The 25,331-nt window shown below is 37.4% G+C and overlaps 1 protein-coding gene across 1 annotated transcript; it reads left to right on the top strand.

Moving 5' to 3' along the window:
• Positions 1-411: 411 nt before the first annotated feature.
• LOC149020498 (sulfatase and phosphatidylinositolglycan class N domain-containing protein) lies at positions 412-25,327 on the top strand. Its single transcript, XM_089148655.1, has 18 exons — positions 412-932; positions 1,581-1,772; positions 2,135-2,290; positions 3,448-3,741; positions 7,878-8,095; positions 8,214-8,288; positions 8,428-8,494; positions 9,990-10,312; positions 12,530-12,763; positions 12,871-13,058; positions 13,842-13,983; positions 14,099-14,207; positions 15,280-15,382; positions 15,494-15,683; positions 19,824-19,922; positions 20,009-20,067; positions 23,780-23,885; positions 24,929-25,327. The coding sequence occupies exons 1-18, from the start codon at positions 695-697 to the stop codon at positions 25,088-25,090; spliced, it is 2,955 nt and encodes a 984-aa protein (XP_089004781.1). The 5' UTR covers positions 412-694; the 3' UTR covers positions 25,091-25,327.
• The last annotated feature ends 4 nt before the right edge of the window (positions 25,328-25,331 follow it).

The following is a 25,331-nucleotide window of genomic DNA, read 5'->3' as shown; positions in this document are numbered from 1 at the left end:
GAATTTCATTCCATATATTTAGGATTAGTTTAACCAAACATTTAATTTTATGAACCATAAGTTCATTAATCAAACATGCCTTCATAATATAAAATCTTATAAAATTAGCTACAGAATTATATGAAGAAGACGTGTCATAACATTACGCTTGCATGGATGATATCCGTGCAGAGCAAACAAAAATCCCCAATAGTAATTATTTGCTATAAAACTTCAAATTTTATATAGTTAAGAGAGTATGAGAGTCTTCTTATGATAAGCCACTATAGACTTACAATAATAATTTTCAAAACTCTTTAAGAACCATTATGTGACATTTCAAACTCTAACCCGACGAACATTGGACTTAGAATATTCGGCTCTACTTTTAGTGGAAAAATTAAAAAACATTCTTATCGGTTTGGTTTGGTTTCCCAGCTTAGGCCGTTGGGAGATGGATATTGACTCTTGAGGGATATGGAGCCCTAGACTAGATCCTTGCCGTGCCTAGTGCCTACGCAAAAGACGTATTCACAAAAAAGCCCCTAAGAATTCTACAATTTGATGCCGAAGAATTTGAAATCTTAATAGGTCATGGTTTCCGTTTGACGACGAGCTTTCGTGTAGATTTGCATTTGGTAAGAGAGATCCAAAAACACTGTCCAGACTCGATGGTACAGAATATTGAGTAACGGTGTGGTAAGAGAAAGGCAAAATGGGAGCAGTTGATGGGATCTTGGGAAGCAGAGGTGTTGAAGAAGGCAAAACAATTTCATCGAAGCGATTATCGTTGAAGAGAAAAGAGAGATGGCTCGTAGTTCTTGGCGTTGTACTCCACGCAGTTTACATGCTTAGCATATTCGACATTTACTTCAAGACACCCATTGTCCATGGCATGGATCCAGTTACTCCTCGATTCAAACCCCCCGCCAAGCGTCTTGTTCTCATCATTGGTATGCACTTCCCTTCAACTGTTTCTGTAGATTTATTCCATAATTAATCTTTCTCTACTCTCTTAGTTCACCTTTATTTGTGTTGCTCTCTTTGTGCAAATTTATACTTGATAAGGGCATCTTGATCCCACCTGGATTTGATCTGTTATCGTTTCTTTATTCCATGTAGGTGCTGATTCGCATAGCCGGCTCTTCATAATCTAGTAGTTAGCTCTTAGTAATTTTTTTTCATTTTTTAAAAACAGCACATTGAATGCGTTGGTTCCCTTGCACTTGCCTATATTATGTGAAGCTTCAAAACTCATGTCATACTGTAATTATTCGAACACTTTTTTCCCTGAGGTCCCGGGAATTTGTGTGAGAGAGATTAGATTTTGAAGTAAAGTAGGATCTGAAGTATAGATTTTTCTTCATGCTGATGCACAATATTCACCAAGCCACGTTTTTATTTTTTATTTTTTATGCTGAAAATGTTAAAGTCTTGGGTTCATCCTTTAGCATGGAAAGTGAAGTTGGTCCGGAACTGGTTACTGCTAGTGCTTGTTGAACCATTGACTTTAGGATTATTTGATTTTATTCATCCATTAAAAATTGTTGGTTTTATAAGGCAAGGGCTCATTGATACTGTGTTTCAAAATGGAATTGCAGCTGATGGTTTACGTGCCGACAAATTCTTTGAGCCAGATTCTGAGGGGCAATTCAGAGCACCTTTCCTTAGGAGTGTGATTAAAGACCTAGGTCGTTGGGGAGTATCCCATGCTCGCCCTCCAACAGAATCAAGGCCTGGTCATGTTGCCATTATTGCTGGCTTCTATGAGGATCCTAGTGCAGTTACCAAAGGTACCATATTAATCTTCCATCCTTTTCCCTTCTTTTATTTCTCATACCCTTTCATATTTGGAACTAAAACAACCCGCTGGACGGTCGGACTACTTTAATTGGAGAGGACATCAGGGCACCAAAGCATGGAGTGACATGGTGCATATATCAAAATTTTGATCCCTTCATATTTGGTAGCCAGATTTTCTTTGTTTTAAATTGGCCCCTTCAATGGAATGCTTCTTTGAAGTCTATGCTTTAAAGAATAGAAGATTAATTTATTTGTTCTGAACAAATTCAACTGGCTCTTAGTTACTATTTATTTTACCTAACTTTCTAATGGCTACTGACTCGTCCTGTCTGTTAAATGCACCTCATTCCAGGCTGGAAAGCAAATCCTGTTGAGTTTGACTCCGTATTTAACAGAAGCCAGCACACATTCGCTTTTGGTAGTCCAGATATTATTCCAATCTTCTGCAGTGCTTTGCCACACAGCACCTGGAATACGTATCCTCATGAATTTGAAGACTTTGCAACAGGTGTGGTTTACAAAAACCAAAACAACCTAAAACATGTGCAAAACCTTCAAGCAAATTAAGCTGTTTTTTCAATTGAAATTTTACACAAGGGTATTACTGGACTCTTTTGTCCTTTATTATGAGTCTGTGACATCCATACTTCTTATAGTCACTCATTTTTTATTCTGAGGCATTGTTTGGCATCAATATTCAAACTTTCATGCCTACCATATGTCAATTTAATCACCTATTAGTAAGTACTACTTTTTGTATGCAACACTCAAAAGAAATGAGCTTTGATCCTTGGGTGGGCCATGAGAGAGAGAATTGTGTGTATGTTGTACCTGAGGATTTTGACTTTAGTCTATGTATCATTGCTTCTTTTTGCTAATCATTTCTTATTGCAAAAACAATTTGGTAGTTGCTGAACTGTGGTAAGGAGCGAGGATGGATGTGAAACTTGTGCTTCTTCTCTGGTTCTGCACTTTGACTGGGTACCTGCATTAATGCAACTGAAAACTTAAAGTCCAAACAACCTTAGTAGCTGTATTATGGATTAATCTCTGTCCCTCCCTCCCCTTCAAAACTGGGGTCGGGTATGAGGAGAGAGAGATCATTAGCCCCTTCTTTTTGGAGGTTCTGAGGCAGGTTGGGATATGAGTAGTATCTTGGTATTTTGCCCTAGTTTTGTTCTTCCCAGCAAAACATGGCCTCAGTTCAATCAAAAAAGGGCACCAACTCGGTTTATTGGCTGACTGAGTTGGGCTCTGAAACCAAATTCTCGAATCATGGCAGACATGGGGGATTGGGGGGGGACACCTGGGGGTGGAGTCATTTATATCCCTAGCAGAAGTATCGACAATTCTCAGGCTCTGGGCCGTTATTGGTAGACTCAGAGGGGTGGGATCAACAAGCGATGTGGCAAGTGTGAGAAAATATTGGTGTGTGAAGCTTCTGTAGGGGCAGGGAAACCGGGGGATTGGATGGAAAGAGAAGTATGGTGACATAGTTGATTGATTTAAAGAGGGGAACCAGTTCAGAGGAATGACCAGGCTTCAGAATGGCAACAAATACCATTCCCTGTTTTACTGATGCTATTTGTACTTTTTAGGAATCTGGTGCTTTGTTTGTTTATTTTTTCTGGTCATGCTTATGTGAATGTAATACTTTCATTGCAGATGCATCCTTTTTGGATGAGTGGTCATTTGAACAGCTCCACAGCCTTCTGAAAAAGTCTAAGGATGATCCTGGATTGAGCCAGTTGCTTCTACAGGATAACTTGGTTATATTTCTGCACCTACTTGGTTGTGATTCAAATGGTCATGCACACCGGCCATATTCATCAATCTACCTAAATAATGTTAAAGTTGTTGATCATATAACCGAAAGAGTTTATAATCTTCTTGAAGATTTCTTCAAGGACAATCAAACGGCTTATGTTTTCACAGCAGATCATGGAATGAGTGACAAAGGTTTGGAATCTTTTAGGCATCCTTTTTTTATTTCTAATAGGAGTCATCTTCAATTTACTCTTTCTTGAATCTGTTAATTTTTTCTTATGTGAATTCTCATCCTCTGTATCCTGCTTGCTCTTGGAATGGCTGCTGCTGTCTTAATTGTACATGCCTATGTGGAACAACATACTTTGTTCATGATTGCTGCAAGGCTGATTAAGAAATTAAAATGATCCAGTAATGTCCCAAAGATCATGGAGGTCTAGAAAACTCATTTATGATCTCTTGATACTCTGAAGTTTGAAGAGCAAAATTTTTGATTCGGTGCATTCTTTTGAATAAAGGAGTGCTGGATACACAAGTTTAAAGGACAGGCCTCCATTTCATATCATACGCTAGCAGCAGCACTAGCTAGCTTTCGTTCTCTGTCATTGTGATAGCCAGCTTTGCTTCCTTCTTATTTTCTTGGCAAAATTCAGGGACACCCCAAGATAATTGGCCAAAAGCACATTTCAGACACCCCAGAACTATGCCAAATTGGCAATTGCCCCCTTTTTGTTAGAACTATTCTATGTCTTATGATATAAAATGATCAAAATACCCTTCTAGTATTTCCCAAGAGAGTGAGATGCCAGAGGTTGAGGTTGGAGAGGGAGGTGGGGATCTCAATGGCCAAGGAATTTCCAAATTCCATTTCAGTTCTGATTGGGCTAACTTCAGCAAATGTGTTGTACAATAGATTGGGTACTGTTGCCACCTGGCATATGAGTTTCTCTTGCATTAGCTATATATTCTGAGATTGTTTTGGATCTAACCTGAAAATTTTTTATTTGAAGAACAGTCCCTGTTTGGGTTTCTCTTGTTTTGTACCCAATGTAATGGAACTTTTTGAATGAACTGGATGACTGAAAAGATGAACGGGATGGATTAAGCGAACAGAGATAAGGTGTATATATGACACATTAATATCCAGCAGCAATCAAACAGAGAGTCAATCAATGGATGCAAGATGGTTTGGATCTGCAATCATCAATTATACCCTATATAGAGTGGTTAGGAACCTGGAATCAACAAAGAAATCTTTTTCCCTGAGAATTGACAAAGATTAGACCTAAAACAGTGAGATTAAAGTCTTAAACCCTAAAGCACTGCTGGTTCTATCAGAGAGGATCCTGAAGACTGGCCAGACCTTGGGTTGCATCAGATGTCCTTAAAATTTTCCCTATTTTCTTTAGCAATATATAGATTCACTTTTTCTAAGTTGACTTTAAGCCTGATTATTTTCTTGACATGTTGGACAATACCTTGCATTTCCCTGAATTTGGCAACTTTGGCCTCATAAATGAGAATGGTGTTGTTTCCAGACTGGAGGTGAGGGATCTGAACTCTCTCTCTCTCTAGTGTGAAACTCTTAAAAAGGTCATGGTTTTCTGTGTTAGTAATGGCCTGAGTAAGGTAAGTCAAGGCACTCTTTTTAAGTCCCAATTATGATTAATGAGAAAGGAGTAATGGATAACATTGTCCCAACAATCTTATGAAATTATATTTTAGCTTTAGTTGGTTGAATTTTATTATGAACTGAGAGTAGGTGTTGTCATTGTTTAAGCATATGAAGATCATCCATGAGCAGTTTAGAACTCATGAAAAACTGCATAGAGCAACAAGAGATGAATGAGATTATGATAATTTATGTTGCATATGAATTAGTCTGTGGAGAGAATTCTTAGGGATATACTTGTGTGTGATATCCTATTGATGCCCTCTAGGATGCTCTTGAGTCTTGAAATTGCTGATTTCATCCTGTGGGTGTTAGGCATTATATGGCCAAGCTGTGGGAAGTGAGTCATGTTGTTTTTTGTGTGTAAAACATTCATCTACTCCAAAATGGACATTGAACTCGACTTGATTGTAAAACATTCATCACTAAATTGGTTGGCTACATGGATTTTGTTTTTTTATTAAACTGTGTTTAAGGTTCTGTTAGTTATTTTGTTCTGGCCATTCATATCTTCTCTTGGTACTGCTTCTCAAGTCACTTTGGGTCTATCTTTGTCTCCTTAACTCATCTTAGCTGTATATATCACTCCTCCCTAGTCCTCACTGCTGCAGTCAGCGTTGAAGCAGGTAAGGGTGCCCAGATGGGCCAACTCGACGTTGGCATCTTTTTTTGGCTCGTGGTTCTATGAGCCTTGGACATTTTCTTTTTTGGGTCTATTTGATATGATGGGCCTCTTCTGTATAAAGGCATGGTTGTCAAAGTGTAAGGTGAATCAAGCCAGTTGAGGGGGGCTTCAAAACTTAGGCAACATCAACCAAGGCTTCCAGGCAACAAGGAGACATCAATCAACATACCGCAAAGAAACTACCTGGACGCTAGGCGGCACCTTAACAAGCTTGATTTAGGGGTAAATCAGATGAAGTAGAAGATATGATTTGGTATTGCTTCTGTGGATTGGGATGAACACAATTGGAGACCCAGGCTGAAAACTGGGTTTTGAAATTGTGTTATTGGTCTTGTAGGATATTTAGGATTGTATTTATTTCTCTATTGGGATAGGTACCCTTATTCTTTTATTTTTTGGGTAGATCTTTTTTTTTCTCCTTTTTTTCGTCAAACCAGATGAATATTGATATCAGGGAGTAGAGTTGACATAAGATTTAGTTCCCTAATTGTTTTGACTGTCCTGCATAGAATAAATTTCTTTCTTTTTCATCACCATGTAACTGCCGATGGAGATCATGGAGAATCAATTGAGTTGAGCTTGTTTTAGTTGAAGCCTGTGGCAGGGAAGCTTGGTTGTTGTCCCCTTCCCCTTCTTGTCTCTCTGGTATGACTGTTTTCCTCTCTTCCATATCTTTCTCTTCCTCTAAGCTCTGTCCTTGCACAGACCCTATTCTGGTGTGAATCTGGGATGAACAAGATTGACTTTCCCTTTTCCATTCATCTACCAACGTAAGGGTTAACTTAAAACCTTAAACATCCTGGTTGATCTTACCTGTGATACTTGTATTCCAGTCCTGCTGGAATAAAGTAATCTATATCAGACCAGCTGCCAGCACCACTTTGTTGCTTTGCAATCAACCTTTAGTTGCAGGTCTCCCGTCCAAATGGTGATTACTATCTGTGATGTTTCTTTGTTGGAACCAAGAGGACGTTGTATCAGCAACTGGTCCCTAGAATTGCCCATTTATTGGGTCACTACTGAAGAGTTCTCTCACACTGAAGCCAGCAAGCAACATTCCTGTGGTTTTCTTCCCCCACAGCCCCTGGTTCAAGAGGTTGATGACAACCTCATACTGTGAGTGTTTTTTAACACTAATTCCCCATTTTTTTGCAATTTGCCCTCATCTTCTTCCTTACTCTCTTTTATTTTTTATTTTTATAAATCCTTTGAGTGCATCCCTATTCAATAAATAAGAATTACCTTTATATCCTTCCTGTTTACCTACCAGGTAACCCCTTGAAAGTCATGGTTTATTACCAGATTGTCAGTTGTCACTGCCATTACAAAGTGACCTATTTCTGCGTCTGGGTGGGCTCATAATGATCCGAAACCCTTCTTTCAAACTCAGGAGTTCATTAGTTGGTATATGGAAATAATAACACGAAAGAAGAAAAATAACAGAAAGATGAAAAATGGGAATCGATGTGTTTGTGTAAACTTGGAACTTTTTCAGTTTGTGTGGAGCTCCACTTAATTCACTATATATAATGACATAAAAAAACAACTAGGAAAATAAGCCAAAAAAGAAAAAGAGAATAGAAAAAAAAGACTTGAGTACTAACACTCCCCCTGAAGCTGTAGGATAGATATTGATCATACCCAACTTGTTACAATTATGGTTGCTGCTAGCACCTCCCAAAAGCTTTGTAATGCAAATTGTTCTTCTCTATGAATATGATTGGGAAAAATGAATCCTTGCTATAGCTTTCTCTAACAGAGTGACAATCTACTTCAATGTGTTCTATTATTTCATGGAACACAAGATTTTGAGGCAATATGACTACCAGGCTGGCCATCACAGCACAACTGCATAGAATATGTACTTTCAAACCCAAAGCTCATCTAGCAACTGTTTCACCCACATCGAATTCTAAATTTCCAGCCCGTTGTGTATTTTAGATGCTGATATGTTAATGGTTTTACTGATAGGAAGTCATGGAGATGGACATCCTTCAAACACTGATACTCCACTTGTAGCTTGGGGAGCAGGAGTTCAATATCCCAAACGAGCGGTCCACAATAGTCATCCAGATGATGGTTTTCGTTTTGTTGATGAGCATATGCATGACACGCCGACTCCTACTGAATGGGGTCTCAGTGGCTTGGAAAGGGTGGATGTAAACCAAGCTGATATTGCACCACTAATGGTTTACTTTCTCTTTATCTCCATTTTACTTCTGTTTAAGCTTGTCTCTATAAAAAGTTAATTTTACGCTGTTCCTGTTGAACTGTATTGTTCTGATAGGCCCATTAAAATTTTGGCAGTCGACTCTTCTTGGGTTGCCATGTCCTGTTAACTCAGTTGGAAATTTGCCCTTGGATTACATTAATTTGAGTGAGGTTTGTATCATACATTAACTTTTAAGCTTAAAAATGATCAGTTCATGATGACTTGGCTTTATTTTTTTACCGTCTTTTGGTTGCATATCAAAGTAACTGGTGCAGAAAAGTGATTTGGATCTTGCCCTTCTTTGTCCAGGAAGATGAAGTTGAAGCTGCACTGGCTAACGCAAAGGAAATTCTCAATCAATTCCTTCGCAAGTCATGTATCCTTTATATTACTGTTGAGATGGCAGTCTCAGTCTGTTGTATATATTTAGATTGTTTAGAGGGCACTCTTTTCCTTCATTATTAGAAGACCGAGTGAGAATGGTTTCTGATTTCTGAAAGCCTTAAACCTTAGAAATCGGTGCAACATATTAGCGAAATTGTTGAACAAAGTAGTACTAGAAAAAAGCAAAGCATAATGTTGTCACGAGGCTCAAGCTATGGAGGAAAGAAGAAGAGACTATGCCCCTCCTAAAATTTGACCAGCTTTTCACTAGTGGCTTCCCATCAATATTCTTTCTTCAAAAGCAGAGGCATAAAGTTATGAATTAAAACTGTAGGAGGGTCTATGCCCTTCTTATTTATTTATAACTCTGTAGAAATCTCTAGTGTAGGAAACCCCCTATGCATGGTTGTAATCCAGCCCTCTTGACATGATATTGTCCTCCTCTCCTGCAATTCTGTCCATGTTTCTAGTTGAGCGGTGGATTGGTTAACACTGTTCTTGATCTGACTGAGATATGTCGCTGGCTGCCATCCACTTGAATCGAAGTGTTGACTGAATTGTTGGAGGGCAAGCAGATAATGTCATGTTAGGGGAAGGGGGCTGGGTCATTACAGTGTACCTGAATGGAGTCCTGACAGTGGTGGGGCAAGCACATCAAGGGTTGTGACTTGTTGAGTGGGTAAGGCTATGCTAAAAATTTAGGAAGTGAGACCAAGACCAGGAAACTACATATCGAGGGGAGGAAGACCCTAATCCATTGATTAGGGTCGGTTTCATCTTCTTGGTATGATGGCCTTTTAATGCAGGTGCATTGCCTTGGATTGACCTGAAACAACTTGGTTATTCAAATGAAGTTGATCGGTTCCAATCAACTTTTGGGTTTGACAGGATATCTTTGTTTTATTAATCGAATTAGCTGAAGCTGGACATTAGAAACTGTCTTACATAAGGTTGAATTCTGCTTAGAGTTTTAATTATTAGTTTGCAACCAAGCAAGTGCAGATTTGATGAATAGAATTTTGACTTTTGTTTATTGCTACTTGTAAGGTACAATAGTTGAATGGGAGCAATGGTTTTGTGATCATCTGCTTCTTCTTCTCCTTCTTATGCATTTTTTTCTCCCCAAAATTCTGATTTCTTCCAAATGTACCCTCCCTTATAGGGAATAAGTAATCAATCATTTCTATAGTCTGAAAATAAATTGACAGATCAAAATTCATGGTTTTTTTCAAGTATAATTGATGTACTAAGAGTCTTTATTTACCTATATCTCAAGGTACACAATATCTTTTAGTCCCTCTTCCCCCCAAAAAAAAGGAAAAAAAAAGAAAAAAAGAAAAAAAAAAAAAGAAAATAAAAAACCCCTTTCCTCATTATTTATTACTTTGATTCAAATGCCCCATGGCCCAGTTAGGTGCTTATTTTCCCAATTTTTATTTTCTAATTTAAGAGTTTTGGGGTTGCCTGTATTTTCTTGACAAAACCAGATATAAAGCAGTCACATTCTTTGTACTTCAAGCCTTTCAAACCATTGGAAAATTATTCCTCTGTTTTACAACGGATTGAAGATCTAATATCTAATAGAGACTATGAAGATGCAATGAAGCTGTCCCAAAATCTCAGAAGTTTATCAGTGGAAGGACTTCACTATTTTCAAACATATGACTGGTTGAAGCTGATGACTATAGTTACACTTGGATACATTGGTTGGATGGCCTATCTTGTTCTCCATGTACTGCAGTCATATACTTCACTAGGAAGCATCTACAGGAAATATGCTGATGCAGCTAATCAGATGAAAAACAATAGAGTAAGCAGACATCAACTTAATATATATAATAAGTTGTTTTGTGTTCATAGATTACTGAAAGACCATCTGTAGTTAATTGGCTGTGTTGAACAGTATAAGTTGCTTTTCTGGTTGGTGGATGCTATATCATGACCTTACTGATGCATTGTACATTCTTGATCCCATCTAGTTGGGTTGTCTTTGGGATTTGGTGGGATTTGGAAATGATACAAGTTTACTGTCTCAGACTCGTGACTTGGATATGCTTGAGCTTCTTCCTGCTTAATGGCTAGATCGGAGCGGGGCTTATGTACTTGTTGTTCAACCCAAAACACAAAAGTACAAAAGATACAATTTCCATTGTTGCCATGAAGAAGCCATGGAGATGTGCATTTAGTTGATCATCTGAAAGCCTCTCTCTCTCTCTCTCTCTAATGACGATGTTTTTCATATCTTGATCCTTGTTTCTGTTCATTAGTAATGTGAAGTGGCAAAAGACCTGAGCAGTCTTAAGATGACCTAGACAATTTGGACTTGCAACTAATTGTTGTATTCTTGCTACCGGAAACTTGTTAGATGACAGGGTCGCCTGCAAAAGGTGATAGGGCACAGAGGAGGGCCAGAGATGAGCAAGAGCGAACTCTCTATTGTCTATGTCAGTCCAAGCAGCAGTTGAATTTGTAGAGGGGGAACTGACGAGGCCCTATGCTAGTTGAGAAGTGAATGAATCCATATCTGCCACCCGCTGCCTCTTAGTAGAATGTGTACATTTTGGAGTCCTGTAGCCATTTATTTCTGGAGTTTGTGCTGTAATGGAAGTCTTTGACCTCGCCTGGGTCAAACTCTCTCTCTTCAGCATGGGACTGTAGCCCATGTTTGAGTCTACCATGTTAGTGGGAGGTTAGTTTCACCTTTTCTGGGATTGATTTAGACTCTTATATTTGCAATGTGATTACACATACTGTAGCCCTAAGCTCTGATGGCGCACCTTTCAGTGAGGTGCTCCTTACTCAGGATGTTTGACATTTGTCGGCTAACTGAATATGACAAAAATATGCTCAGAAATTTTGAGAAGCATATTTTTGTTTTTTTATTTCCCCCCCTTTCCTTTTGGCCCTTGGGGGGGCCCCCCACATTCCAAGTGGTTAATTCTTCGTCTGGTTTCGATTTGTGCGAAATGTCAAACATCCTGAGGGCCATTTGGGCCTTAAATGTGCCCAGATGACCGGAATGAGAGTGCATCACTGCCAATGACTGTCGCTTAAGCCATTTAAATGACCTGCAGCTGGCCTTTTCATGAATTCCGAGGTTGCAAGCTTTAAAACCTCCTTTATATGTGTTCCCCACTAGGAGAACTGCCACTATTTCATTGAGCCTGGTCATCAAATGAATTGAATCATATTCTTATCCAGAAAAATTCGAATCTGGAGCAACCCTGCCCAAACCAAACGAGTCCTTCATTAGGTGAGGGTGCAGGGATTTACCGGAAGGTAAACAATTCTTCAGCTTGGGTTCTTTCTGTCTCTAACTTCAGATTCATGCATTAAAGTGAAAAAACCATGAAAGCACCTCTCTGCTTGTTCGGTCGATCCTTTCTTATCTTATTAAAACACGCTATTTGATCTTAAACATGATATCCTTGGTGATGTATATTATTAGGATAGTCTACTGGGCATAGAAGAATATGCTCTTTGTCCCTCGGTTTCTTTTGGTGCATCCCTCACCTTTGGTAGCAGTCAAGGGAATTTTAAAAACAGTTCATAAAAGGGGTCTGTATATTTTTGGGGTTTTCCTCCTATTAGTGTAATTTATGATTTAATGGGGTGGCTGGGAGCAATGGAAGTTGACTTGGTTACAAATGATCAGTTTAAGTATATTCTGACTCTGAGAGCTATGCTTGTAGGTTGTTCTATGTCCTTTGCATGTGAAGAACTAGTTACAGCCCTTTATTTCACTGCAAAGCTATGCATTCAATTGTTTAAAATTATTCTATGATCCTCAATACTGGTAATTTAAGTTTTTAATGTTTAATCTTGTGCTAAAGATCACCTTTTATGGTAGCAGTGCATCACTGAGTCTGCCTCATGAGATCCATGAGTTAGGTGGTTCTGTTTCCAAGATCTCTTTACATCATTTTACTTGATCTTTTAATTTTTATGTTGGTCTTGTATTTCTATCTAATTATTTTATTGGTTTTGGCTATATATTAACTGCTTTAGAATCTCTTCTCTTTCACAGGTATATTTATACGGATACCTGTTGATGGGTATACTTTCCATTGTACTGTTTCTGGAGCATTCTCCTCCTCTTTACCATGCATATGTTGCAATGACAGTATTCTTGTGGACAAAGATACTAAGTGAAAGGCAGTTTCTAAAGGCAGTGTGGAGACATTTATCAGCCAGCAAATTTAGTTCGAGTATAAAACTTTTTGCCACTTCTGCTGTGTCCATATTCATACTTGAACTTCTGGTATTGACATCTGTCTTTTTATTAAACATTTTGCCACTAACTGCTGCTTTAAATAAAGGAAGGTTGCGGTTTGCATATTTTATTAATTTTATTATGTCTTCATGCAGGTGCATAGCTTCACGGAAAGAAAACTTTACACTTTCTGTTTCCTGATTTTTGGGGTGATTTCTCTTGTTTATCTTCTCCGCTCTTTACCTGGGAGATCTATGATACCTGTATTTGCATGGATTGCTTGTTGGTTTTTGTCAATTTTCACTCTTATGCCAGCGGAAATTCCTGATAACACAAAGTTGGTGTAAGTCATGTTGGTTAATGCTTCTCTGTGGTCTTTTTTCTTGTTGAAAACTTGATGACTGAGTTTTATGGCCTAGGTTGGTATTAAATGAATTACAAAGGGATCTTGCAGAGATTCAGATTTGATCGATAGTCTGGTTGTCCTTTTTATTGTATAAAGGGATCAGTTTGAGGATATGTACTGTAACTATAAGCACTTATCCCCCCCCCCCCTTAATTTTTAATACAAGCAGCCTTTCTTTTTTTTTTTTTGGTTTGCCAACCCCGGTTTATAAACCGGTGTTCGACCCGCGTCGCACACCTGGCTGTGGTGGGTGAGTCTCCCAGCGGGAATTTTTTGCATCCACAAGGATTCGATACCGGAACCTTGCTTAAGCGCACCAAGCTGCTTACCACTTGGATCAACCCCCGTTGGTTACAAGCAGCCTTTCTATTCAGTATTCATATTTTCAACAAATTATCCCTTATTTACAGCCATAATTATTGGAAATAACTGACATGTTATGTAGTGTTATGTCTAAGGCATTCTGCAAGTGATGATGCACTCTCATCATTCATTTCTTCTGTTTTATCTTCTGTCAGGTTTGGGTGGTGATGTAGTCTTAGACAGCACGAAGGGCCAATTAGACAGGACATCCCAAAAAAGAAAAAAAAAAATGAATTGACCAGAATTAGGGTTTAATGTTTCTCAAAAAAGGGAATTGGGGATTTAGGGTTTCTAGTGGCAGCTTGGGCTATTGTTTGTTTCCTCAAACGTTTGTAAATTGAATCGTTTTGCCTGCAGAACTGCTAGTGGAGCTATGTTTATCCTCATGGGAGTAGCATCTAGATGGTTTGATTCCAGTACCAGAAAAAGAGAGTATTGGCTACATATTCTTTGTTGTGACAAAAAGATCATTGGGTTTCCAATGCTCTTCCAATTGCAGGTATCAAGGTGCACCCAATGTGTTAACATTTTTTGGTAGTGGGGATCTTGTGAAATTTAAGTTTGTTTTTCCCAAACAGTTCTCTGCATGATACTTTCTGTAAATTTTGATTTAGGCTTTCCTCATTGCTCTGTCTTCGGTGATGGTGGCATTAACTACTGCCCATAGAACTCAGAATCAAGAACTACATACTGTACACCAGTTGATAAATTGGACTGTAGCAGGTATGTTCTTAGCATTTCCTCTTTTGTTGCTTCTACTAGTGAGAAGTTTCAAAAATCATACTTGTCTCTATAACGTTATAGTTGAACCCACAGTTTCCCACCCCCTCTTTTGTATTACTGTGGTAATGTTTGCAGGTGATACAAAGTACAGACATTTTGTAGAGGCTTTCCTTAATTCCACCATATGTTGGTGGCTAAGAAAACAAATCACAAATAATTTTAATGTGAATAATTTTGTGTGATTTCATTTTTGAAATATGATTCTCTTTATGCTAGGAACTTTTGTTACTTATTGTAGGACATGAAAGCTGTGTCTTTGATCCACTTCTTTCTTCCTCCTGTTCAACTTCGGCTTGGAACCTTCTCAGATCCCACAACCCCAAACCCCCCTGGTCCCCTTGGTTTGGTTAAAAAACCATATCCCCCGTCATTCCCTTACCCTGTGGAGAGCCCTAAACCTCGCCCTCCCCACACAATCCTTTCTTATTGGCCACCACATCCATTTCAACCCCAACTGCATCCTCTGTTGGTCTGGCATGGAAAACCTTGAGCATATTTTCTTATCTTGCCTTTCTCCACATCTATCTGGGGAAAAGCCATCAATACCATCTGGTCATGTTTGAGGCACTCCTTTGGGTTTGAGCGAGATTGGACTTGGATTTTGAGAAACTTTTCAGGAACTTCCATTTGCGATCGGATCAGAAAGCTAGTGTTTTGTGCCTTGATCCATCACCTTTGTTGGGAATGCAACCTCCGTAGATAGACCTCCAAATCTTGCTCTATCGATACGATTTGGAATGCCATCTATTTCAATGTTTCTTCTAGACTGTTAGTTATTCCCCATCCCCCTGTTGATGATACCCCAATGAACAAGCTTATTGTTGTCTCCTGGGGTCTCAATTCCTCTTTTTGGTCTTCTGATTAAAGACCTTAGTTGTTTGTCCTTTTCTCTTTAATATAATTATTTATTCATCCAAAAAAGAACACTTCCAATGATTTGAAGCATTTGTAAGTGCTAATTTGTGATACTTCTACAAAAGGGGTTTTCATTACATTTCGTTGCTTCTTGCAGGTTTTTCTTTGGTTCTCCCTCTATTCTCATCAACTGGCCTTGTTGATCGACTTACTTCTATCTTTCTGGGTTTTGCACCTTCTTTTCTACTTCTATCCATTGGGTAGTTATTTTTCGCGAGCTGCCACGTATTATTATCTTAGCTGTACTGTAGATATGATGGAACTTTATGTACATGTATTGATTCCTTTTCTGTTATCAACCTGTTTTGCAGATATGAAGCTGTTTTTTATGGTTCCCTAGGTCTTGTGCTTATAGCATGGATATTGTTTGAGTGTGCAGTCTGCTATTTGAGCAAGGAAAAACTATCCTCTACTTCATTGCAGACAGTGGAGGATAATGTCCTACTTAATCATGATGAGAGATGCTTAGTGTTGTCCGATCTGAGAATCCCATTGATCTTTGTAAGTGATATTCATATTTGTTGCTCAGAATAAGACCAGTTTCCGGTACATGCCTGTTTCTAGGTTTCTGCTTTGGTGGACAAAGAAATCATATTGGACCAGCTGGGATTAGCTTTTGGGAAATTGGTGGACTTTATATTTTAATCCATGTTATGTTTCATTTGTAATGTTTTTTTTTTTTTTTTTTTTTTTTATTTTAATTTTTTTATTTTATTTTTAACAATATGGCAATATCTTAACTAAGCGTTTTAATTTCAGCTAGGTATCCAATTTCAAACCCCGTTGAAACAGAAAATTTCAGTGAAATGGGGCAGAACTGGCTTTGTTTTGCTGAAATTGACAGAATTTTCTTTTGTGCCTTAAACAATAGAAATTTTGCATGAAACTTCTTGGACTGTCTATTTAAGCATAAATACACATGTTTGAATAATTAGACCGAAAAGAGAAACCCAAAAGTCGCATAACTTCCACAGATGATTTAGTTATGCATTTTATGTATGCGAATGTTAGTTGGAACTTACCAAGTGGCATGCTCAATTTTATTTATTTATATATTTATTTATATATTTAGCATTGATGATTTATAATTTAAGGAATCTGTTAGTGATCTATATAGTGACAAGCATATGTTTAGAAAGGCATATACTCCCAATATAACAATAAGACATCAAGAAATAATAATATAAGATGATGAAGTATCATAGAAAATCCTTTCTCTTAGTAGTGCTTCATTTTATTTAATGATTGAAATTATTTACTTACCTAATAGTTACTAGTTGATTTGTTTGTTGTAATGTTTGTTTAATAGCCCCGGACTTGCTTGTGTAGTTGTGTAGAAGCCTTCGACACTAGGTTCACCATTTTTTTTTCTCCCTTAATATCTGTTTAAATGGGAGAGCTCAGTGGAAGTTTATATGTTGATTAATGTTGATTAAAAAAAAGCCATATTTTTCTGTGAAAATTGCTTTCCTTTTGGATGTTTTTGTGCATGCATTTGGTTATCTAGTTGTTGTTGTGTGGTGTTGGAAATGGTGGTTCTACCATTGGCTGGATGTGGTTTTTAGCCATAAGTTTCAGATTGTCTATTGACCATGATATTCAAGGGTATAATGAAGGACTTATAAGCAATAGTGTCGTTTATGTGGCCACAATTGTTGGAAGTTCCTTAATTAGATGTTTAGTGAATAAGTAGAGTGTTGTGATGATTGATAGAAAGTCGTATATCATATGACGGGGCATGTTTTTTTGCTATTGTTCAATATTGGTAGACTTGTTTATTGGATCAAGGATTAAAACAGGTTTTATGATGGAGATAGCTACTTTGATTGATTTTAATGGAGTAATTAATCTAGCCTAAGTGGGAGATATTTAGGTTTATCTTAGATAATGTATGAACTTAGATAATTTACTATGATTAATTATCAATAGGGGTCTCAATACATTGAGTCACTGCACTGCCATATAATTTAAGATGGGCCGGATCGATGCATTATGGAAGAGGATTAGGGTTTGGGGTTATTATCATAAGTAGTTATGGTGAGGTTCCTATAGGTACTTAGTCTTTAATTCTCTTTACTCCACTAAAAAGATGTAGGAATAGAATGACAATGAGGTTAAAGAAGGCTTCGTCTCTCTGCAGGTTTGAGTATTCAAGGCTTAAATTGATTGCCTTTAACATACGTGTGGTGTAAGGATTTTAGTTTTTTTTAAAAACTCTTAACTGAAACCCATACAGGAAACCAGAACACGATATAAAAATCTCAAGGGCAAGAGTAAACAGTATTTTACACCACACTTATGTTGAAGATGATCAATCTAAGCCTTGAGTGCTCAGGTTAAAATAGAGGGACAAAACCTTCTCTAACCTCATCTTTCTTGTGGAAAAAGGATAATTAAAGATAGACTAACTATAGGGACCTTATCATAACTATTTATGATAGTAACCCCAAATCCTGATACACTCCTACAATACATTGGTCTGGCCCCATCTTAAATTGCATGGTAGTGCATTGCCCCAATGTATTAAGACTCCCATAGACTGGCTGTGGTGTCTTAGTCGTAGAACCTACCATACATCCTTGATCAAATCACAGAAGATATCCATCATTATATGGCATATGACCATCTATCAGTCACAACAATGGTCTACTTACTAATTGAATTGAAGTGAGATATATAAAAAGGAATGTCCAACAACTGTGATTATAAAAATGACATCATTATTTGCAGGTCCTTCCATCATATCTTTGAATATTGTCATTTTCATGGGTTGCTTTGAGACCATCACATTTAAAGGCCAAAAACATATTTAGGTTCAAAGCCATTGTTAGTAACCAATCCAACTATGATAGCTAAAAACCACATCTAGGCAATGGTAAAACCACCATTTTGGAACACATAGTAACAACAAATAGACAGCCAAAAGCATGCAGAGAAACATACGATAGGAAAGAAATATTCACATCAAAATATAATGTTAATTGTCAATTTATATAAGCTTCCATTGAGCTTTCCCACTAAACAAGGATTACAATAAATGAACTAATAATTATCATGTAAGTGTATCATTTCAATCATCAAAGAAAATGAGGCATTACTAGAGAAATAATTCTGACGGATGCTTTATCCTCTCAGATTATTATATACCTTTCTTGAAAAATTTTGTTTGTTTTTATATAGCTCACTAACAGATACCTTTTATTATAAAAAAAAAAAGGGTTTAGTAAATAAAAATTAAGCCTGCCATTTCGATAAATTTCAAGAAACATTCTCATGGACTAACACAAAATGCACAACAGGTCATGTGCATAAATACTATGTCCTTTCCCTTATGTAACCTATTTTACCCATAATTTAGCCCTAAAGTACGTAATATCGGGTTGGGGTCTGTTCGTGCGCCCCGGGGGTTATTAATCGGGGCGCCGTTTGGGGTTGGAAGTATGGTGGGCTTCTCGGGTTGGCGCGATTGTTTTTCGGGACGCCCGGAAGATCATAAACAATTGAGATAAGAACTTAGTCAAGTCAGCTGCGTTGAAAGGCCAAATAAAACAGAGAGAATACAATAGCTCGATATCATTTCCCTTTTCAATAGAGTCTATTCGTTAAAAAAAAAATGTGCAATCCAAAATTGAAGGAATAACGAGTCAGTGGTGTACTTTAATTTCCAATAGTGATTGTTAACTTTCCTAAACAAACTCAGACACTTTATTAGAAACTCTCTTTTAGAATAAAACTAACTTGAATGCCACAAGGGACCTGCATAATCTTATCCATTTACTTAGTTTCATGTACCCCCTAAGTCCCATCGTTTGGACTTATAGAAGTGGCCAATAGAAAACTCAAGTTAACAAAGCCAGGTCCCATAGAAGTATAGAACCAGACCTTGCACCAAAGATTTCATGGCTCAGTTGGACATCTTGACTGCATCAGTGGTACTAACATGGTTTAATTTTATTACCTCTGTTGAATTTGCACTTGTTCAATTGTCTCTTTATGCTCTTGAGCTAAAATTCAGAATGTTTATCAGGTCTCATGACTCCGGCCTATATTTACACTGTTATCTATTTGTTCTCTGTGCTTCATAGGGTTCTAGTCAATTCAGAGGCCTGTAGTTTCATACTTCTGAGATATTTAGTTGGAACTTGATTTCAGTTGTTACCTTGTTTTATAGTTGAAATGCTACAACTAAAAGCAGCTGAAATTGGGTCCAGAGTTTATGCTGAAGTGTAAAATGCTCTTTTTTTTGGACAACTACCCAATTTCATCAGTGATCCTCAGACAGTTCTTTTCTGTTGGTCATAAATGCAGAATCAGATATTGTTTAGATTTAAATTTTGACCTTCTCATGAATCTAATTTTTTCCTTTACTTTGATGTGCTTTGAGTAAGCTCCATCTGATGCTTTTAGAAGTGTGTTGAGTTCACTGCAGAAATTTAAGACCTAAAAGTCATTGAACCTCCTTGAAGATACGTTGTGAAATCAAACATTCAACATCTTTATTCTATTGTATTATTTTGAGAATCTGATGGCATCTGTGCATGTTGTTCTTCTAATTGTTGCTTTGTTGGAGTACCTATGCATCTGTCTTGCCGACTGTTTCATCCATGGCATTGTGTAACTCCAGTTATCCCTGTTTTGTAGTTGGTCTTGTTTAATGTAGCATTTTTTGGTACGGGTAACTTTGCTAGTATCGCAAGCTTTGAGATTTCGTCTGTCTATCGGTTCATCACAGTTTTCAGTGTAAGTATAGGCTGTTGTTTGACAACTTCAATGTATACCTCTTTAGGTTTCCTTTATTGACTTGTATGGTTTACTCTTTGTTGCAGCCATTTCTGATGGCAGCCCTACTAATATTCAAGTTGTTCATCCCGTTCATGCTTGTCATGTAAGTAGGATCTTGTGATTATATCTATATTTTATTAATTTTTGCAGTTGTTTTATTGGTTTGGATGATGATGGTATATTGGGTTAATGAGAGTGGTGGTCTGAAATTCATGTTTGATTACATGATCAAATTAAGGCTATGTTTGGAAGCCAACAAAAGAAACTAAAATAGATGAAAAAAATTTAGTTTGAGGAGAATGGAAGTCACATTACATTTTTTTCCCACTGGATAGAAGATGCATTAGTTAATCATTACCTCTACTGTGATTTTTGTCTTCTTGTGTTCATCATTTCTTGGCTAGGATTCTTTGTATTTAAAGTTCATTTGCAACATACAAGAGGAGATTCCTCAATTGTCTTATTTGTTTTTATTATCATGGATGACTTACTTAGAGATATACAAGAGGAGGTTCCTCGATGTATGTTTTTCATAGATGATAGTGTTTGTTTTTTCATTTGATTGCCCAAAAGAGAAAATATTGTTTTGGATGAATATGATAAAAGCAGGAATTAGCTCCAGGTTGGAGCTATGGTGATCAACTTTTGAACTAAAAGGTCTAAAGATAAGTAGAAGTAAAACAGTATATATGGTGTTTAACTTTAGCCTCGTTGGGATGGATTATGATATGGTGAAAATTATGGAGACTGGAGAAGGGGATTAAAAAAAGTAATTATTTAGATGTATGGGCTTAATTATAAATAAAGATGGTAACATAGATGATAATGTTGCCCAAAGGGATTAAATTAGTTCAAACCCCCTCCCCCTCTTTTTCTTTTTCTCTTCCCCCCCCCCCTCTCTTGCTCTTTACTGAAGTGCAGAGATGCATCTAGAGTAGTGGGGTGTTGCATGATGATGCACCCCTTTAAGAGAAGGAAATTTTCTAGGACTTCATTCGACCAACTATGATGTATGGTTTGAAATATTTGGTTCGTAAAGAAGTTTCCATATAAATAAAGGAGCGGAGATTAGGAAGTTGAGATGGATGTGTGGGGAAACTAAAAAGGAAAAAGTAAGGAATGACCATATTAGAGCTGGGCTAGGAGTAGGTTTGGTTCATGATAGGCCTAGAACAAATTGTTTAAGGTTGCACATCCATCTCCAATAGGACCTTGGGATACCCCAGTAGGGAGGAGCAATTTGATTTAATGAATCATCAGAGAAATGGTGAGGAAGATATGCTTAGCTTAGGCATCTTTAATGTATGTCTTCAAATAGAGCTTATTGAAGAGGAAGGATCCATGTGGCAAACCCCATTTAGTTGGGATAAGGCTATTTGCAATTTTTGTTGGGGGTGATAAGAGAAGTAGTTGCCACTTTTTTATTAACAGTTCTATCTAGACTGTTTATCTGAGCATGTGCAAAGGCTTCCCACCTGAAGTGCATTATTTGTTTCTTGTATTCGGTTGTTATATAAACATATATGCCAGAGTCTGCTTGACTCTGGCCATGTCTGCTGGAATGTATTAATCATTACTCGTTTCAACATTCTTGCAGCTTTAAACAAATGCAATAAGGCCGCATGCTAAGCAATGATCCTTTTTAATCTTTTGCATACCATTTTATAAAGAAATGTGAGGTTACCCTATGAAAACTAGAGTGCTACTTTGAGAGAGCTCCATGGAAGAGAGTTATCTCCTTCATTGATTCATGTGTAAGGGCAATGGGGAGTATGTTGACCACCTGTCCTATTAGGCACTTTCCATGCAGTCTAGAATTGGGCTCAAGAAGGTGAACTTTTAGGCCATTCAATGGGGGTTCTATGGGCTTTGATCACTTCTCTTTGGGTTATCAATTGTATTGAGCCTAGTTATAAGAGTATACATCAGGCTTAGTTAGATTACATGATTAGTGGCTTAAGGTATGTTTTTGGGTTAGTCCTGTTTCGAGTATACATTGTGTGTGAGTGATTATGAGTCTATTTATTAGTCAGTCAGCTTTGGAAATTTATAGGGATATGTGTATTTCACCCCATCAATTAAGAAGTAATGGAAATTGAAAATTTTCCCAAGAGTTTTCGAGCTTTAGAGCTGTGCACACGTCAATGAAGGCTCTTCCTCTGGCCAACTTCTTTCTTCTATTTCTTGAATCCTACTCCAAAGTCCAAATCAGGTACTATCTGTTAATTGTCTACTCTTTTTCTTGTCCTACTTGTTTCGTCTCATCCATAGTAGCCTTGTTCTTGATCAATTTTCTGCTGTACTTCCCTTCAATAGCTTTTACAATTACTGATTTATTATACTCAAATTTCACATACCGGTCTCATATTGTTCACTCTGAAATTCTAGATCTGCTACTAGTTTTTAAGGTAGCACTAGGACTTAACCATAACTCCATATTCTGGTATCAGGATCTATGCATATTTGCTGAGGTCTGTTTTTATATTAGAAAAGACTAGTCAATTTGAGTTCTTTCCTACTATGGTCTTTTTGCAAGTTAACAACTTTTCTCCTATTTCCAGAATAAAATCCATTTGTTCTAGCTACAAGATGGAAACAAACAACTGGTGTCTTGTACTGAAAAAAAATCTCATAATAAAATCAGAAAAGGAAGAGACTGCAAGAGAACAAGCATTCTTTTGTACCGAAGAAAATTTTAATAACCTTATCAGGAAAGGAAGGGACTGTAAGTATACATGCCATGGCTGGTATTGAAAAGAATCAGTAAGAACCTAGCATAGATGGGATCACTGATACAGATAAAAATAAGTCAGAAATAAGAGAAAGTTTGTGCTCACGATATATGAATAGAGAAACATATGTTAGAAGACAGGTCAGCTAGTCTATTTTAATTGAAGGACATATCTGCAGAATTCAGAGTAATTATGCCAACAGAATATGGAATTTAAGCAAAGAAATATAGGCCAGAAATAGGATAAAGATTCAAACACACAACAGATGGATTTGAATTTGTTAGAACTAGAAAAACAGAGATGCAGAACTAAAAGGATTTCTAACAAGCTAATATGGAGCTATGGAGAAGTCGTAGTTGTTGTGGTGAAGACCAGTTTTCCTGGGCCTGTTTGGGGGTCTAAATGCACCTGGATTGCCGAAAAACTGCCAAGGTCCACGACTCCACTGCCAGTGGGCATTTTTGGCCTCAAATAGATTTGATTGGAAGACAAGGATCCATGTAGCTGACGCATTTAGTTGGGATAAGGCTTGTTTGTTGTTCTTCAGAATTTCAGAAGCTTCCAATCAATTTGCTGTGGGCCCCAAACTGTTAAGAGGTGCTTTTGGGCATCTTTGGGGAAGGGAAATTTTGTCTTTTCTTGGTTCTGGGTTTCTTTCATTTTTTTTTTTTTGGTAAATAGATGTATTCTTGTATTGAGAAGGGAGAACACAAATTGAGGGCTGAATCTCTTCTCTTTACTTTCCCCATGTTGCGCAATTACTTCCTTAGTGGATGTAGCCTTTAGGTGAAACACACAAATCCTTGTGTTGTGGGATTTCTTCCGTAGTGGTCCAACTTCAGAATTGATTATCTTGTAGGGAGCCAAGGATTGCAATTCTGGCAGGGCATAATAAGTACATGGACCCAGTCCATTTTTACTCATTAATGATCTACATCTTCTCTCAGAAATCCCAAAATATTTAATGCCTGTAAAATAAAATTTCCCCAAAAAGATGTTTTATTTCACTTGGAAGTTCTCTGCAGTTTTCTGATGAAATTTTATATTCTCTCTCTCTCTCTCTTGTTCAAACTGAAAATGCAGATGTGCGTTTAGTGCAATAACTAAGTTGGCAAGAGTTCCACGTATGGGGTGCTATTTCCTTGTTATTTTATTATCAGACGTAATGACCATTCATTTCTTCTTCAAGGTACACACTATCCTCTCTCAAACGTTGAATGTCTTTATGTTTGGTGTGACTGCATTCTTTTGGATTCCCTGACATCCATCATTGGGTGAAACCTATGTTATTTTCATTATTCTGGTGACAAAATTCTAACTTCCATGTTTGTTTTGGATGTGAAATTTGGAAATGCAACATGGAATTTACTTGGACAGCATGATAGTTATTTTGCACATTCATTCTTTATTTGTGAGGCTCTACTTGATCAGTGGTTATGATATTTACCAAAAATATTCATATTTCATGCTTTATGAGATCTTATGTAATCAGTGTTTATGAAACCAAATGGGCGGCCTTGGCGCCATGATTGATGGACCACGGTTCTAGCTTGGTCAAGGCATTGAAACAGCTTCTCAGCAAAAATTGTTGGGGTAAGGTTGAGTAGGAAAATTACCCCCTAGACTCCGCTTGTGTGGAAGCCTTGGGCATCGATTTGCCCTTAGTGTTTATGATACAAGCAAGCAACGAGTGATAATGGGATGGTGATGGTTTTATTTGTCAGATTTATTATCAAGAACTTATTTCAGGTGACAAATGGTATTTATGAACGAATGAGAAAAATGGCTGGACAACTGACAATTGACAGTAACATTTTCTGCCTCTTCTGTATAGTTTTAGCATAATCACATTACATAGCCCTTATCATCCAGTATGAGAAGCCCAACATATGCTTGATCTGTTTTGAAGTGCATTTGTTTTGTGATAGGTGTATTTAGAAGTTGATACCTTCTTCTAGTAGTCATGTCTTATTTCTAAAAAAAATTAATGCAATATTCTAATTGATGGTAAACTTTGTCGTTTCACATAGGAACTCCATTAAGTTGATTAGCCTTTAAGTGACTTCCAGCTTTCTTTGAATACCAACTTTTTGTCCCTATGCTACGACTTTCTGAAATAAAACGAAGGATGAAAAAATTAAGATAAAAAAACTCTATGATAATTTATTGACACCTTATATTTTTATTGTGTTCTTGCTTTGAATTGATATTGTTCTTTTGCATGTGGGACAGGTACAAAATACAGGAAGTTGGATGGAAATAGGTAACAGCATCAGTCATTTTGGCATTGTGAGTGCCCAAGTAGTTTTTGTGCTGCTTCTGTTCGCCCTCACAAGTATATACACGAAAGATATTGAAATTAGATCAAGGGAGATATCTCGAAAAACAATGTAGTCCACCTGAACCTGGGTTGATAATTTTTTTTCCAACGAGCAGATACTTTATGTACAGCGGTTCTTTGCAATTCTTACTGAAATTGGCACTCTATATTTTACAGCAACTATAGGGGTGTGGTTGTTTTTGTACTGATATATACCTGTACTTCGACCAGTTTATGTTTTCCAATGTTAAAATTTTGCTTTTGATTTTGTACTTCGTACACAAACACACACGAGAGAGAGAGAGAGAGAGAGAT

This window comes from Hakea prostrata, chromosome 3, assembly GCF_041222555.1.
Source record: "Hakea prostrata isolate BN-2017 chromosome 3, UWA_Hpros_2, whole genome shotgun sequence".
NCBI lineage: Eukaryota > Viridiplantae > Streptophyta > Magnoliopsida > Proteales > Proteaceae > Hakea > Hakea prostrata.
This window is presented reverse-complemented; position numbering and strand designations above follow the sequence as displayed.

What these genes read in the sequence shown, in the direction of transcription:
- LOC149020498 (XM_089148655.1), top strand. Translation starts at nt 695, where the DNA reads ATGGGAGCAGTTGATGGGATCTTGGGAAGCAGAGGTGTTGAAGAAGGC. An exon ending in CAATGCTCTTCCAATTGCAG is followed by an intron (nt 13,984 to 14,098) that starts GTATCAAGGTGC and finishes ATTTTGATTTAG; the next exon opens with GCTTTCCTCATTGCTCTGTC. An exon ending in GGTTCATCACAGTTTTCAGT is followed by an intron (nt 19,923 to 20,008) that starts GTAAGTATAGGC and finishes TCTTTGTTGCAG; the next exon opens with CCATTTCTGATGGCAGCCCT.